Consider the following 15,699-nt stretch of genomic DNA (forward strand, 5'->3'; position numbering starts at 1 on the left):
AAGGGTGTGCCCGCGGGGCCCACACTGAAGCTCGCTGAGTGGGCGCGCGGCCCCAGCGAATGATGACACGGACACGGCAGGGTTCTAGTTTAGGACTCTGATCGCAACATTTTAGGAAGTACACCAACATCTATTACGTACCGGGCATTGGACCCCCGCCATCGACCCTATTTGGCATTACTGTTTTTTTTTTTTTTTTTTTTTTTAAATTTCTTTATTGATTAAGGTGTCACATATTTGTCCTCATCCCCCCATTCCCATCCCACCCCTCCCCCAATCCCCTGTTGAACTTAACCGTTGGATAGGCTTATATGCATGCATACAGGTCCTTTGGTTGTTAACCTGGGGCCCGGCTGGGGTCCGTTCCTGTCCGCGCTCTCCAGCCCGCTGTCCTCGGCCAGCACGCGGTACTGTGCTGCCATCTGCCTCCGACGGCGGAGAACGTGAGACGGGGCACATCCCTCCCGCCAAACTGCCGCTCTGCATCCTCCGGGCCCCCGCCGCCCGCGTTCACTCTCCCCTAATCCGCTTCCCAGTCACCTGCGGCGAGGACGCCTTTCCGCTCTCCGGAACTTAGCAGCCGGAGCACGGTTCCCGGCCGGACCCGTCGACGGCCGGAAGCGGAAGTGTTCGCTGCCGGCGTTCCGGAGGCGACTGGGGGGCGGCGGCGGGGCTCGCTATGGAGCACGTGACGGAGGGGTCCTGGGAGTCGCTGCCGGTGCCGCTGCACCCCCGGGTGCTGGGTGCGCTGCGGGAGCTGGGTTTCCCGTACATGACGCCGGTGCAGGTACCGGCGCGGCCGGGGAGGCGGGTCCTCCGCGCGCCGGGGCCGGTGGAGAAAGGCAGGCGCCGAGCCGGCCGGGCACCCGCTGGGTGGGACGCGCCGGTCCGTGCAGCCGGCATTCTCCGACCACCGCTCTGCCGTCTCTCCCTCTAGTCCGCGACCATCCCGCTGTTCCTGAAAAACAAGGATGTCGCTGCCGAGGCGGTGAGTCCCGCGTGCGGACGGCCCTCCAGCTTCCCTCCCCGGGAACCGCGGGCACGAGCCCACCTCACCCTTGTCCCCCCGCAGGTCACGGGGAGTGGCAAGACCCTCGCTTTCGTCATCCCCATCCTGGAGATTCTCCTGCGGAGGGAAGAGAAGCTGAAGAGGAATCAGGTGAGGCGAGCCCGGCCTGTGGTTTCACCGCCTCACCGGCCGTTCCCAGTTGGCGGGGAAGCTGGGCAGATGCTTAAAAAGCAAATGGGAACAAAGTCTGGCCTCACCTTGCGCAGAGCCTGCCTCTGTGAGCGGGTCTGCATGGGAGACTGACTTGTAGCTCACACCCACCCGCTCTCACGCTGCCCCTGGGGCCGTGCCAGCAGCCCGCGGAGTTGAACCAGGTGACACTGCCTTCCTGTTCCGCCCCACACTGTCCACAGCTGTCCCTTGCGTGGCCCACTTACTGCTGTGACGTTTGCATTTTTGTGGGTAACTTGGCTGTTAACACGGCCCCAAGCGTGCTCACGCGCCTTATGGCGAAGATGTGTTAGACAAGCTTCCTTCAGGTGTGAGGGACGTGCTGTTGGCTGAGTTCAATGTCAGTGAGTTAAGAGGACATTTGAAATCGTCGTCTTTAAACAGAAACCTCAGCCAAACCTCTATATCGGTTGGTTGATGCCAATGGGACCCGAGGCTCCCAGGAACCTCACCCCAAAATGCCCCTAGGAGCACTGGTTCAGTATCGGCTGGTTTAGAGCTCATGGCACTTTAAGGCAGCGGTCGCCTACCTTTCGGACCTCACCGACCACCAGTGGCCCGCGGACCACCGGTTGGCAACCGCTGCTTAAGGAACACAGCTGGCGAGGAGAGGAGGACGGGCCGAGTTAAAGGAGTGGACCTGCATCGGGCCCGGGCTGCTGAGCAAGCCCAGGCCGAGAGGTGGAGGGTCCGGGTGCATGTGCTCAGCTTGCAGGCCCCGGGCACTGCTCATGGCGTCTCATCCCCCCCTCCCTGTCCCCCCACCTCCCCCACCCCGTGGGCAGGTTGGAGCCATCATCATCACGCCCACTCGAGAGCTGGCTGTTCAGATAGACGAGGTCCTGTCGCATTTCACGAAGCCCTTCCCGCAGTTCAGGTAAAGGGGATGCCGGGTCCCTGTTGGCCACGGGCCGGGGTTGTGCCCGGCCTGCTCAGGACCTGTTTCTTGTTTCAGCCAGATTCTCTGGATCGGAGGCAGGAATCCCGGAGAAGATGTCTCGAGGTTTAAGGAACACGGGTAAGTGTGCTCGCTGCTGCTCGGCTCTTTGCTTGCTCTTGGCGCTGAACCCAGGAGGAATGGATGCTCTCAGCTTAACCCGGAACTCCCGTCTCAGGCACCGCCCCTCCCAGCAAGGTGTTTCCTCCAGGCCAGTCTCCGTTTTTACTCTCTGGTTCCTTCCTGTCGGCCCTCCTGAACCCTCCCTCCGGCGAGCCCTGCCCCTGCAGGAGCAGGAGGTGTGGGCTGTGGCCCCCAGCTCCCCCCAGTGACTACACAGGGCCCAGGGCCCTGCTTTGGTCACTCGGGGCTCTCTAAGTGGCTCATCCCTCCTGGTGGTTTCTGACCTCGCCCGGAGCCCCAGATCCGCGCACATCCACTGGTCTGCCTGCATCGCCCTGGCATCTTAGCCGTTGCAGACACGTCTAAAATGGGGGCTTGGGATTTTCATCCCCAACCTGCACGGCAGCTGGAGTTCCCCGTTCATCTGTCCTCCCGCTCACGTGTCTCCTTTCTCTCCACGGGGATCTAGGTGACCTTTTTGGGGGGGTCGGATATAAAACGTGGTGTTTGGAATTAAAAATTACCCCCAAGATCAGAACGTGTGGTCCATGGTAACTTTGTTTTCCAAGTGGGAACATCATTGTGGCGACGCCAGGCCGCTTGGAGGACATGTTCCGAAGGAAGGCCGAGGGCTTGGACCTGGCCAGCTGCGTGAGGTCCCTTGATGTCCTGGTGTTGGATGAAGCAGACAGACTTCTGGACATGGGGTTTGAGGCCAGGTATGGATTTCGGACTCAATTGGACACATGAATTTCACGGCATTAGATTGTTTGCTCCTTCAAATTCTACCGCACAATATAAACTCCAGTTCTTTTTTTTTTTTTTTTAATTTATTTTTTTCTTAATCCTCACCCGAGGATATGTTTAGAGAGAGAAAGAGAAAGAAACATTGATAGGTTGCCTCTTTATGTGCCCTGACCGGGAACCGAACCCTCAACCTTTTGGTGTACAGGATGATGCTCCAACCACCTGAGTCTCCTGGCCAGGGCCCAATTCTTCATCTTAAGATGCATTTTCCTTCATGGTTTCTTTTAGTGTGTGTGTGTGTGTGTGTGTGTGTGTGTGTGTGTGTGTTAATAGCTCAATTGGGATCTGATTCCTATGCATACAATTCACCCATTTAAAGCGTGCAGTTCATTGGTTTTTAGTCTCAAAACGTTTGTCTTAATTTCACTTTCTCCTTGAACTGCCCCACTTTATGGAAGTACAATTATGTGCTAACATAGAGGAACGAAAAGTGAGAACAGAGAAGAAATAAAAGGCATTCACCATCTCACCTCAGTAACATTTGTTGTCATACTGCGATAGTTTCTTTCAGTCTTTTTCAAGTTTAGTATCATAACATAATGTTTAGTATCATAACGTAACGTTCAGTATCATAACGTAACGTTCGCTGGTTGTGCCGATAAATTAGGGGTTCGGCTTGCACCCCTTTTTCAGCATCAACAGCATCCTGGAGTTGCTGCCCAAGCAGAGGAGAACGGGCCTGTTCTCGGCCACCCAGACGCAGGAGGTGGAGAACCTGGTGCGAGCGGGCCTGCGGAACCCCGTGCGCATCTCCGTGAAGGAGAAGGGCGCGGCGGCCAGCAGCACCCAGAAGACCCCCTCGCGCCTGGAGAACCACTACATGGTGAGCCCCTGGGATGCTCGTGTGCCCCGGCGACGGCGCGGTGATGCCGGGGGTCTCGGTGCCGCCCAGGGACGGTACTTAGTGCCGGGGGTGTGCTTGCGTCTGCTAGGGGCAGATCGTAAGGGTTCTCCCAGAAACCAGGCAGCCGTGTGGTGTGATAGGTGTTGTTACTTACCCTTTTTTCTAAAAATATGTTTTTATTGAATTTAGAGAAGAAGGGAGAGGGGGAGAGAGACAGATAGATGAGAGAGAAACATCGATCGTCTGCCTCCTGCATGCCTCCTACTGGGGATCAGGCCTGTAACCTGGGCATGTGGCCTGACCGGGAATCCAACCAGTAAACCAGGCGTCCTCACACCACGGCCCGCGGGCCACATGCGGGTGTTTTTGCCGTTTTGTTTTTTTACTTCAAAATAAGATACGTGCCGTGTGCATAGGAATTTGTTCATAGTTTTTTTTTAAACTATAGTCCGGCCCTCCAGCGGTCTGAGGGACAGTGAACTGGCCCCCTGTTTAAACAGTTTGAGGACCCCTGCAGTAAACTCTTGGTTCAGAGGTCACCGCTCAACCAGTGAGCCCACCTGGCCGGGCAGCAGCCAGGCAGTTACCTGGCTGGTGGCCATTGTTCCACATCGTATACGTGTGTCACATCATCACACTGGACACCTTGAATACTGCAGTTTCATCTGCCCGTTCCACCTCCGCAAAGCTGGGAGAAGGGAGACACGTGCTCTAGGCTAACGCAGTGTGCTGGGAAGACTTAACTTCTTCTGCTTGAACTGCGTTCAGTGAGCTGCGCAGCCTGATGGGCGTTCTGACGAAAGCGTCCTGTGTGTGCGGGAAGCTGACCCTTACAGTTAGGGCTGAAACGGAGCATCGCTCGCTATAGGGATTGGCTATAGGGATCGGTATCGTCAATGTGTTTGTGTTTGTTTTACTCATTTTCCTTTTTCGTTGCAGGTGTGCAAGGCAGATGAGAAGTTTAACCAGCTGGTCCATTTCCTCCGCAACCATAAGCAGGAGAAGCACCTGGTCTTCTTCAGGTAGCGCTTCCGGGCTGGGCGGGGCCGGGCTCAGCCACACCCAGGCGCCCGGTGCTCCAGGCGCCCGGTGCTCCCGGCCCTCGGGTTGGCGTTCCCTCGGTTAGGACGCTTCTCAGCTAGGAATGCTTTCGGCTGCAAGTAACTGAAAACCCAGCTCCTGTAGAAAGTCGTCCCGAGGTAGGCAGGTCCTGCTGCTCTCTGTCCCGCAACGTCAGGTCCGTGTTTCTGCAGTTGTCTCGGCTATATTGACCCCCAGCTAAGAAATACAGCCTGGTACACGCACACACACAAAACAAAGATTTCAGGAGGCACAGATTGCGTTCAGGATCTCACCGCTTGTGTGTCCTCTCGGGCACACCCTCATTGCGATGTCCTGGGGTGACTTGACGCCCCGACCAGATACCTCCGGTGCATCTGCTTGGGGGGACCTGGCTTACCTGCTGAGCCCTGGGAGTCGGTGACGGGGAAGAAGCCGGTCCCCAGAGGGAAGCAGGAGCGTTTGGAAATCACGTGAAACTTTATATTTAAGATGTCATCGCTTTTGTTATGGAAGACGACTTCAGTTTAGTCCGTTTCCCAGGGGCCAGGGGACCCCCCTTGCTCCAGCATCGTTAGGCGTGGGGATGTGTCCTGGGGGTTCTCGCCCATGCTTGAGGGGCGTTGTCGCAGAGAGGGTTGGGGGTTTACAGCTCAGCTGTGGACATGCACAGCCCTCTGCCTTCTCCCGGAGGCTGGGCGTCACTGCATCTGGTTGTCGGAGGGCTGATGGCCCATGCCTGAGCCCCGGTCCCCCTCATAGCACCTGTGCCTGCGTGGAATACTACGGGAAGGCGCTGGAGGCGCTGGTGAAGGGCGTGGAGGTCATGTGCATTCACGGGAAGATGAAGTTCAAGCGCAACAAGATCTTCATGGGCTTCCGCAAGCTGCAGAGGTGGGCCTGGCGGGGACGGCGCATCTCCGACCGCCGCTGTCCCTCTGCCTTGGACGCTTCCTGGGCGCCGTTCATTCCCTGCTGGCGCCCGCCCCTCTGTGCTGGCCCAGCCGCTGTGCTGTGCTGACTTCCTCGGCGGCTGTGGACTTCCTGAGAGGTCATGAGCTCCGTAAGAGCAGGGACCTGCCTGTCGTGGTCACCGAGATTCCGGAACCTGCCCCCCATTGTCCTCACTGAGAGCGCCAAGGCTGCTGGCGATGGGCGTGCGGCTCCCGCTCACGATGCCTGTCTCCTCTCCAGCGGGATCTTGGTGTGCACCGACGTGATGGCCCGCGGCATCGACATCCCCGAGGTGAACTGGGTGCTGCAGTACGACCCCCCCAGCAGCGCAAGGTACCGCACGACCCAGTGCTGCCCTCCGCCTGGGAGTCACCTAGAAATGGAGTCTGGGGCAGGCAGACAGAACGCCGCGTCAGGTTATCTCTAACAGCAAAAACAGGCGAGTGGGTGTATCACGCCCTCTCGGTAGCAGTACCAGGTTTGGCAGCAATTAATGGCATTTTCAGAGACCTCCTAAAAATGCCTGCAGGAATGCACGTGATAAAGCGTTTAAAGAAAACAGTGCGTTACTGATCGATGCTTCCAAATAGAAAATGCCCGTAACTGCACACTGAGCAGTGGTAACCGTTACTTCTCGGTGGGAAGCTTACAGGCCATCTTCATCTTTTTTATACTTTCTGTTGTTTTCCAAATCTCCTACTGGGGCCATGTCCAGCCTGTCCCACCAGATAAGCATACATGTAAACACCTGTAGTCCGTGTTCAGGGCTCGCAGCGTCCTGTCTGGGTGGCAGTGGATATGTGGTCGCCGTCTCTCCTGTGTCCACCCTGGTCGGGCGGGGTAGAGACTGAGCTGTGGGCCGGCGGCCCCGGGCCTGGCTCAGCCACCGCCACATGCGCCGTGTCCTCCTGTGTTCGCAGTGCCTTCGTGCATCGCTGTGGCCGCACCGCGCGCATCGGCCACGGCGGCAGCGCGCTGGTGTTCCTCCTCCCCATGGAAGAGTCCTACGTCAACTTCCTGGCCATCAACCAGAAGGTGAGCCGCCTCTCGCCCGTTCCGGCAAGTGGTCGGGGACTTAGACCGGGGCGCAGACTCACAGGGCCCGGCTGGTGATGAAAGTGCGGGAACCTGGGCTTCAAGGCCGTGGGGAGACCCCAGCCTCATCGCGGGGGGCAGCTGTGTCCCTGGTGGACACGGGTGGGAACGTGGACCTGGCTTTGCCATACTGTCCAACCAGAAGTCGGTGGTCCTGTAACATTTTTAGACTTTGGGATCCAGTAAAACACTTGGGCTGGATTTGGGCTTCACGGCCTCTGAGCTGAGATGCGAGGCGATTGTTTTGCCCTCGGTCTCCTTGGCGCTGGCTGGGGTGGGGGGCGGGGGGAGCCTTGGGGCAAGGAAGTGAGTGTGGCCTCTGCAGTGCCCCCTGCAGGAGATGCAGCCGCAGAAGGGCACGGCCGACCTCCTCCCGAAGCTGCGGGCCCTGGCCCTGGCCGACAGGGCCGTGTTTGAGAAGGGCATGCGGGCCTTCGTCTCCTTCGTCCAGGCCTACGCCAAGCACGAGTGCAGCCTCATCTTCAGACTCAAGGGTGAGTCGGGCGTCGGCATGCGGCTGTCTCCGTCCCAGGCGGCTGCGCCCCCACAGGCACCGGGCGTGAGGCTGCTCCGGCTTATCAGACGCTAGGCCAGTGGAGTCCTCCTAGGGCGTGGGGAGAGGGAGTGACCTGGCTGCCCAGTGTTCCTTTCAGTACAAACGTGGTGACTGGAGTTAGTGAAATCATGAGGTCGTTGGTTGGAGGAAGGATCTTGCTGGAACCTCCCGGGGCGGGCCTCACCCTGGGCTTCGGTTGCATCAGATCTGGACTTCGCCGCCCTGGCGCGAGGCTTCGCCCTCCTGAAGATGCCCAGGATGCCGGAGCTGAGGGGCAAGCAGTTTCCGGACTTCGTGCCCGTGGACGTCAACACGGACACCATCCCGTTCAGAGACAAAACCCGAGAAAAGCAGAGGCAGAAACTGCTGGAGCAGAGGAAGGAGAAAACCGACAACGAGGGGAGGAGGAGATTCGTGAAAAACAAAGCTTGGTCGAAGCAGAAGGCCAAAAGGGAGAAGAAGAAAATGAACAAGAAGAGGAAAAGGGAAGAGGTAGGAGGTCCTGTTACTCACCCACCCACCTTGAATTCATGCGGGGAGTGCGGGTGTGTGTGTGTGTGTGTGTGTGTGTGTGTGTGTGTGTGTGTCTGTGACAGAGCCCTGTCACTGAGGCGTTCGGGGCTTGGTCTCTCCTCGCGCAGGGCTCTGACCTGGAGGACGAGGACATGGAGGAGCTTCTGAACGACACGCGGCTCCTGAAGAAGTTTAAGAAAGGCAGGATCACCAAGGAGGAGCTGGAGAAGGGCTTGCTGACGAGTGCCAGAGGGTCCATCAGGACAGCGGGTTTGGGGGCCTCGGATGTGGAGGGGGACGGCTGATCCCGGGGCTCAGGTGAGCGGGGAGCCGGCACGCGGCTCTCGTCCTTTCCCGGGATCGGGACCTGGCAGGCGTGCTGTCCTGCAGGCTGGGAGGTCGGAGGGGCCTGCAGGTCATGAACGTTTTGCCACAGACACACCCGCCTGAGGCCCAGCGGGAGGTGGAAGTTATCTGGTGTAAAGAATAGATGTCAGTATTTATTTTGACGGGTCGCCTGTAATTAAAGAGCTTATTTTCCTGGGCCTGTTTTACACTATTTTTAATGCACTGATGCTGGTGTGGACTTGACTTCAGGCTTTTTCAAGTTCCCTAGTGCTTTCAGGCTCCTGAGCTCCCTGGGTGCCCCGCCCCTGGACTGTGTTCCCTCCGGGGCGGTGCACAGAACACGGCACAGGGGCCACGTGTTCCCTCTGGGGCGGTGCACAGAACACGGCACAGGGGCCACGTGTTCCCTCTGGGGCAGTGCATGGGACGGCACAGGGGCCACGTGTTCCCTCTGGGGCAGTGCATGGGACGGCACAGGGGCCACGTGTTCCCTCCGGCGCGGTGCGCGGGACACGGCACAGAGTGGCCAGTGGCCCAGGGTTTTCCTTCTCTCCTAAGAACGGTCCCTATTATTGGGGAGTATCTGAAAGTCGAGGCAGCTAGTCATATTTGGGGAGATGATGCCTTCTGTTGAATAAACTGTTTCCTTCTAATCGACTACACTCCGTGTGAGTGTGGTGGCACTGTCTCCACGGCGGGGCCTGGCTGAGCTCGCAGTGCTGATGCGAAACCCATCAGTGTCTCAGGTTATGTATTTGAAAAGATGCTGGATGTATCCCCAGGAACAATTTTTAAACGCTCAGGTCCCAAACCTGTGAAGATCCACATCTTTCGCAGACACAGAATTGTTTCCAAACGTCTGGGAGGCACCATTGGCGGTGAGCGCCGGGTTGGCTGGGTGCTCCGCTCCGCTGGCTCCAGGCCGTCCTGGCTGCGCTCTGGCTCGTGTCCACCAGGGGCAGCGACGCTACCTGAGCAGGTGTTTCCTGCCCTTCCTAAGGCACCATGTGCTCCTGGGGCCTGCGCAGTGAGTCTGCGCAGTGAGTGGGCCTGCACCCTTTAATGGGCCGTGGCAGAGGACGAGGGGAGGCGTCTGGAGGGTTAAGAGCCAATAGTCTAACGTGTATTTCTAGAAACAGGAAGTGAATGACAGTGTCTGGGAACCATCAGTACAACTTAGGTTGTTTTATGGGAACCGGGAACATGTTTAAACAGGAGTGGAAAGAATAAAAAATCCACCAAAATTATGACTTGAAGTCCTTAGTCCATAAATCTCCGTTAAAACAGTTCCCTTTGGCCGGGCTCGCCGCGGGGTCCAGAGGCTCCTCCCCCGCCGCAGCTACGTCACCTCGAGGCAGGAAGGCACCCGTTACAGGTACAGCTTGATGAGCTCGTCGCTGACGGCCGAGGGCGTCAGCACCCCCAGGTCTGTGAACAGCAGTGTGATCAGGGAGGGGGGCGTGTAGTCGACCCACGGGTGCTCTTCTCTGAGGTCCTGTCCGGTCTGCACCGACCTCAGAGTGTCCGCCTTGTACTGCAGGGACAGGAAGCACGCGTTAGTCTGCCCACCACGCGCTCAGGGCTCCGCACTGGGGGGGCTGGCCTGACCACTCCCCCCAAACGGGGAGAAGCCCACAGCACATGTCCCCTCACTGGGCGGGCACCGCTCAGCCTGCCCACGGGTGGTCTCGGACCGTCTCACTCTGCCAGTGCTGTTCCCCCTGCACGGGTCACTGAGGTTCGGAGCTCGGGAGGACAGGGCTTGCCCACGGGCACGTGGTCAGGAAGTGTCGGAGGCAGCTGGCTCCAGGCCTGCACGATCACCACCAGCCCCCGCCTCCGCGGCGTGTCGTGCTCAGTGAGCGGAGACGGAGGCTGAATTCTGGGGCCAAGTTAGACTCAGTCTCCCCGCCACCAGTTTACCCCCCGACCGCCACGCGGGAGGGAACAGCCCCGGGCAGGGAGGAACTCACGCATTCTTCGCGTTTTTTCTAAGGTTTCAGTTTAGGCTCAAATGCCCCTGCAGATGCGTCAAGCTCTTGCCTTAAACTTGTCTGGGACGTCCTGCTGGTTCAGTGGGAAGAGCCGGACGAACTTAAAACTCTCCGCGACCACATAGAAGGGCTTGTTCTGCGCTTTGGCGCACACAGCCATCTGGTTGGTTCCAATCTGGGAAGTGAGAGGAAGGGGAGCCGCTGAGACCACAGCAGGGCCCGGGAGGCAACAGAGCACACGAGGGATCGAACATGTAATTCTCACTGCGGCACCAGAGAGGAGCTTTTAACAAAGAAAAAGTAGATCTTCTCCCAGAGACACACAACGGCCAATAAACCCAGGAAAAGACGCTCCGGGTCCTGAGTCATCAGGGAAATGCAGGTCAGAGCCACGAAACACCACTTCCGGCACAGTGACCCGTGCCCTGACCGGCATTGACCAGGACCTCACAGGCTGGTGCTCAGCCACTGAGCCACACCAGCCGGGCTGGATAGAGACATTTTAATACCCCTTTAACACCTGATGTCAGACATAATAGAAAAGAAAACCACCAAAAAGACCCAATTTCAGTTAAAACATGTTTTGGGGAAATAGAAATTCCATTCCCTACTTTACATAGATGAGTCTCCGAAGCAGAGGGAATTTTACCAAAACTGGACTGACCACCGCAATGGCTTCTGGGACTGGGAAGCAAGCGGATGGGCTAAGCAGGATCACGTGACTGAACCGCACAGCTCCACGCCTTGGGAAGGGCCCGGGGAGAGCTGGGGCTCCTACCTTGTTAATGATGCCTCCGTTCTCAACAACCCCTTCGGCGCCCACGATGACGAGGTCCGCCTTCTCCATGATGTAGCTGAGGAGGTGAAGGAGACAGGTTTACTCCTTCCTCCGCTCGTCAGCAGCCTCGCCTGCAAAGGCTAATGCTCGCCCCACATGGTGAGTTCCTCCTGTAACTAACGTGCTTCCAGGGCACCTCACACACGAGGCGGCCCTGGCACTGCCGCCAGCGCATTAAAACCCGTTTCCATCACGACCCCACGTCGCGCTGCCACCCAGTGCACGCACAGACGTGCAAACCCGGGCAAGACTTCAGGCCTGGCTTCTGCCTTCCTGTCCTGCTTCCATACACACACCCGGCTCTAAAGGCCTGGTGCGCTCTCGGGGGGGTGAAGGCGTTTCCCGTCTACAGCGGCCGCGGGGAGAACGCTTCAGAGGCGCATCCCGCAGCCCTGGCTTCCCGATGCGTTTCCTCCGGAAGGGGCTTTCCTGTTGTCTGTGAGGCTCACTGCCATGTGGCCTCGGGGTAGGTGGCATGGCGGAGACAAGAAGCCAAGGGCCACAGAGGGCACCGTGTTCAGGTGAAGGGGGAGCCCCCATCCTCTGCTGACCTAACCCTGACCTTTGCCCCCTGCCCTTGCACCATAGGCTACATAAACGCCGCCCATCGCCGCCCCGCCAGCGTCCTCCAGCCTGGCGCCTGCGCCATCAGGCCTGTAACGAGCTTGCTGGTCGGGCAGCTATTAATTAAGAGGCGGCGCGCTCCAGTGCAGGTTTTTGACCGGGACTCAGACCTCCGGTCTGGAAACCCCGCTCCCGGCCAGCCCTGGGAGTGGGTGGGGACGCGTCACGGCAGCCGGGGACGCCGGCGCTTACCCAACGGCGGCATCCAGGACCACGGTGACAGGGACGTTGAGGTGGCACAGGGCTTTGGCCATTTTCTTCCTGAAAATGACATTTGAGAGCATCAGATAAAATCCAGAAAGTTCCAGACTGATGTATGACGAGTCACGCCACTGACAAGAAATCATGTTGGTGAGAGCTGATGGAAATGGAGCTGATGGGAACCTGCTGACCCTCTGACTTCGCTGCTAGGTCAACCCCTGGGCCACCCTGCGACCCCCCGTGCTTCACGTGGCTTTCCCCGGTGCCGGCAGGCAGGCAGGCAGGCAGGCAGGCAGGCCGCGCGGGCGCTGCAGGTCGGGGCGTGCCCTGGCTCCTGCAATGGCTCCTAGCCCAGTCCGCCCTTTAGAACGGCTGCCGGCACAGGACCCAGTGGTACTTGCCCGGACAGATCCGGCTGCGACTCGGTGATGTACACGCTGAAGCGCTTCTTGGCCGCCACGGCCGCCTCCAGGACCCTCAGGACCACTCTGGAGTAGGCGTGGGTCAGGATCCGCTGTGGGCCGAGAACGCTTCGTCAGGGGCCGCCCGACGCCCCCACCCTGGGCACTCGAGGTGCCCGCGACGTCTCGTGGCCGGTAGTGGGTGATGCAGAGGGAAGTGTGCTGGTGGCAGACACGTCTAAGCGTCTTATTAGCCCTGGGCTGGGCGACCGACTTCGCTTGCAGCTCCTGTCTCTCCTCCCTGATCAACACGTGGCAGCTGTGCTTCTGCCACAGCGGTGACATGAGATTAAGAAAATCTCACCCCAGTGCTGCCTTTACCAGGAAGACGGCAGCATCAGCCAGTGACAGGAGCTGCTGTGTCCATTCTGTACTAGCTTAGCACATGTCCAATGACAAAACACTTCCTTAAGGCATCTCATTAAAACAAGACTTATCCACGCTGTCCCCGTGTTTTTCTCTGCCTGTTTAAAACGACAACCATCTATGATCATACCTGCATTTATGTAGTGCCTACTGTGTGCCAGGCCCAGCACACAGTCCTTACACATACCACCTGGTTATCCTCACAACAACCCGGCGAGGTGGGTGCTATTACTCCGCTTACTTAGCAGTGAGGACGCTGCAGCAGAGGTTACGCACACGGCAGTGGGAGGCAGGGAGTCACCCAGGAGTCTTCACTCCAAAGCCCTCGCTCCGTTACCGCAGGGCGGCGCCTTACTCACCGCCCCGTCTTTGATGAAAGTGTGGCACAGATCTGCAATCTTACTTCTCGACAGGGATATTCTCCTGAGGAAAAGCTCTCCCCGCTCAATCATGATCTTTTTACATTTGGAGTAATCCTAGGGAGGGAAGGGCAGGATGAGGGCAAGGGGGATCCGGGCAAAGCGGAGAATGTTTGCAGCCAAACAGAGCAGCGGGAAGGAACGGGGCGGCCGGGCCTACCGAGTACTCCAGGGACGCGAGGCTGATGAAGCGCAGGAAGAGCTCCCCGCCCGAGGACACGGCCACGGAGGAGTCCACGCCGCACAGCGTTTCGATGGCCCTGGTGAGGTTCGCTCTCAGGCCCTGGATCGTCTCCCCTGGATTGGTCACATGAGAAATGTGACGAGTATCACAGGCCCTCGGTGGGTCGGTCATTCACTCACTCATTCATTCATTCATTCATTCACTCATCTACTATGTACAGTTATGCTAGTCTAGATGCCAGAGATACATCAGTGAACAAGACAGACAGGGTCCCGTCCCTGCTCTGATGAACTCTAGTGAAAGAGGCAGAAAAGAAACGGAAGTGAATTACAGTGTAACGAGGACAGAACAGAGAAACATGACAGGAGAGGTGAAGCTATGGTCAAGAGCAGGGATGGCTTCTTGGAGCGGGGGCCCTTTAAACCGAGACCTGGAGAGGGAAGGGTCCAGCCTCATAAGATCCAGTGGGAAAGGTCCCAGGGGCAAAGGCCACGAGATGGGAACAACCTGGGTCTGAGGAAGACAGGCCAGCAGGGCCGAAGCACAGGTCCGAGAGAGAGAGAGAGAGAGAGAGAGAGAGAGAGCAGGGAGGACATTAAGTAGCGGAGGCAGGTGAGGTCTGTGAGGCGGAGCAGATGAGGAAGGACCAGGTGTTTGGGTGTTATGGGAACACAGGAGACACTGGGCGTTGTCCTGGGATTAAAGGCGGCTTTATTATTTCCCTTACGCAAGATGTCACGCTATACCCGGATGCTTCCATTTGGAATGCCTGAACTGCCAGGCGATGGGGATGAACGGACTTAATGCCAGAATTTATTCTGGAACATTCTCTGTAGCATCTGCAGAGAATCTGGCACAAGACAGCTCAATAAACAGCTGGAAAGCTGACCTACTGCTGTAATTTAAGCTTCACGGACAACTGGATATCAAACGGTCACTCGATTCAAAGTCTATTTCATTTGTGAGAGGGAGGGAACCTATTCAATAGTAACTTGAGGGCTCTCTCAGGGTAAAAGGAAGAAAAGTGAAGGAAGAAGCTGGGCTTGGGGTGACAGCACCGTATGCAGGGACACAGTTGTCGGGGGACTGTCCTGAGGGCCGGTGTGTGTGGGGGCGACCCTCACCTTTATCTCGCTTCAAGAACTCCAGCAGAGTCCGTATGGCAGCCACAGCCGAGGCCATGTCGGGATCTTCTTTCATCTGAGACTTAAAGTACTCGATCAGCTCTGGCAAGAGAGAAAAAAGTGACCCATCAAATTCACTGAGCAGGACGAGGCCAGAGAGCTTGTCAATAACTGTTCACCTTAAACAGTTTTCTTCCCCAGGTGTTTGGCTTTCAGGGGATAATAGTTAATGGGGGTACAGACGAGACTTAGAGGCCATTCTCCCTCTTATCCTGGACCCCTCGTCCTGAGAGAACCCCACTCAACCACCTTACCAGCGTCTCCTGTACCCGTCCCTGCAGACGGTCTGTGCTAGGTCACGCCTATTCAATGCAGACTTATTTACGTGTAGGCAGGGGTCCACCACCTTTTATTTGCTTAACGTGAAAATTATATGTATATTAGTTTATTATCTCTTAACACTTCGATAACCACACTAGATGAGCACATCAAACCCGCCAGAATACTGTTGACTCGAGTGCCAGATTCAACAGTTCAGAGTCATTCCTACTCCAGGTGCGGGGACATCAGGACTGCGAAGGCTTGCACGTTGAAGAAGCGTGGGGAGCGGGGGTGTCTGCGGACACCCTCAGGACCCATCCCCGGACACAGGACCGCGAGAGGGATTAGAGGAACCACATCCAGCCGAGCAGCCTGAGCTCGGACAGCGACCGCTCTCTCCCGGAGCCCAGCCTGGGCGTGCGAGGTGGAGGGACCCTGCGCGGCTCCGCTTTAGACCCAGCAGGCCCGGCCCGGCCCGGCCCCATTTACCCTTGTCGTCCATGGTGCCCTCCGGACCGCGGAGCCCGAGGGGCCCGGAGCCGCCCGTGCTGCCTGCTGGCGTCCCGCGAGCGCGCCGGCTCCGAATCTCACAGACTGACAGCGCGCGGCGCCGCTCCGCACTCCACTTCCGGCGCGCTGGGGGCGGGGCCTGGGTACCACGCCGGGTAAGGGCCCACCCGCCTTGCGCGTC

At 58.0% G+C, this 15,699-nt stretch overlaps 2 protein-coding genes across 4 annotated transcripts; one reads left to right on the plus strand and one right to left on the minus strand.

The window, feature by feature from the left end:
• The first annotated feature begins 627 nt into the window (after positions 1-627).
• On the plus strand, positions 628-8,672 carry DDX55 (DEAD-box helicase 55). Of its 2 annotated transcripts, XM_008157222.3 has the most exons (14): positions 628-787; positions 938-988; positions 1,073-1,159; positions 2,026-2,117; positions 2,196-2,258; positions 2,870-3,019; positions 3,741-3,930; positions 4,891-4,973; positions 5,773-5,904; positions 6,205-6,297; positions 6,885-6,999; positions 7,385-7,553; positions 7,821-8,107; positions 8,257-8,672. In XM_008157222.3, the coding sequence occupies exons 1-14, from the start codon at positions 680-682 to the stop codon at positions 8,431-8,433; spliced, it is 1,797 nt and encodes a 598-aa protein (XP_008155444.2). In that variant the 5' UTR covers positions 628-679; the 3' UTR covers positions 8,434-8,672. The 2 variants fall into 2 exon arrangements, with proteins under 2 accessions (XP_008155444.2, XP_054568316.1); XM_054712341.1 differs by lacking the exon at positions 5,773-5,904.
• A 974-nt stretch (positions 8,673-9,646) lies between these two features.
• EIF2B1 (eukaryotic translation initiation factor 2B subunit alpha) lies at positions 9,647-15,647 on the minus strand. 2 transcript variants are annotated; one of them, XM_008157225.3, is made up of 9 exons: positions 15,498-15,646; positions 14,688-14,789; positions 13,540-13,676; positions 13,320-13,436; positions 12,535-12,647; positions 12,125-12,193; positions 11,249-11,324; positions 10,520-10,645; positions 9,647-10,010 (listed from the first exon to the last, which is right to left on the minus strand). In XM_008157225.3, the coding sequence occupies exons 1-9, from the start codon at positions 15,508-15,510 to the stop codon at positions 9,846-9,848; spliced, it is 918 nt and encodes a 305-aa protein (XP_008155447.2). In that variant the 5' UTR covers positions 15,511-15,646; the 3' UTR covers positions 9,647-9,845. The 2 variants fall into 2 exon arrangements, with proteins under 2 accessions (XP_008155447.2, XP_054568321.1); XM_054712346.1 differs by lacking the exon at positions 13,320-13,436 and having other exon boundaries at positions 15,498-15,647.
• Between the last annotated feature and the right edge of the window lie 52 nt (positions 15,648-15,699).

Source organism: Eptesicus fuscus, chromosome 23 (genome assembly GCF_027574615.1).
Source record: "Eptesicus fuscus isolate TK198812 chromosome 23, DD_ASM_mEF_20220401, whole genome shotgun sequence".
Taxonomy (NCBI): Eukaryota; Metazoa; Chordata; class Mammalia; order Chiroptera; family Vespertilionidae; genus Eptesicus; species Eptesicus fuscus.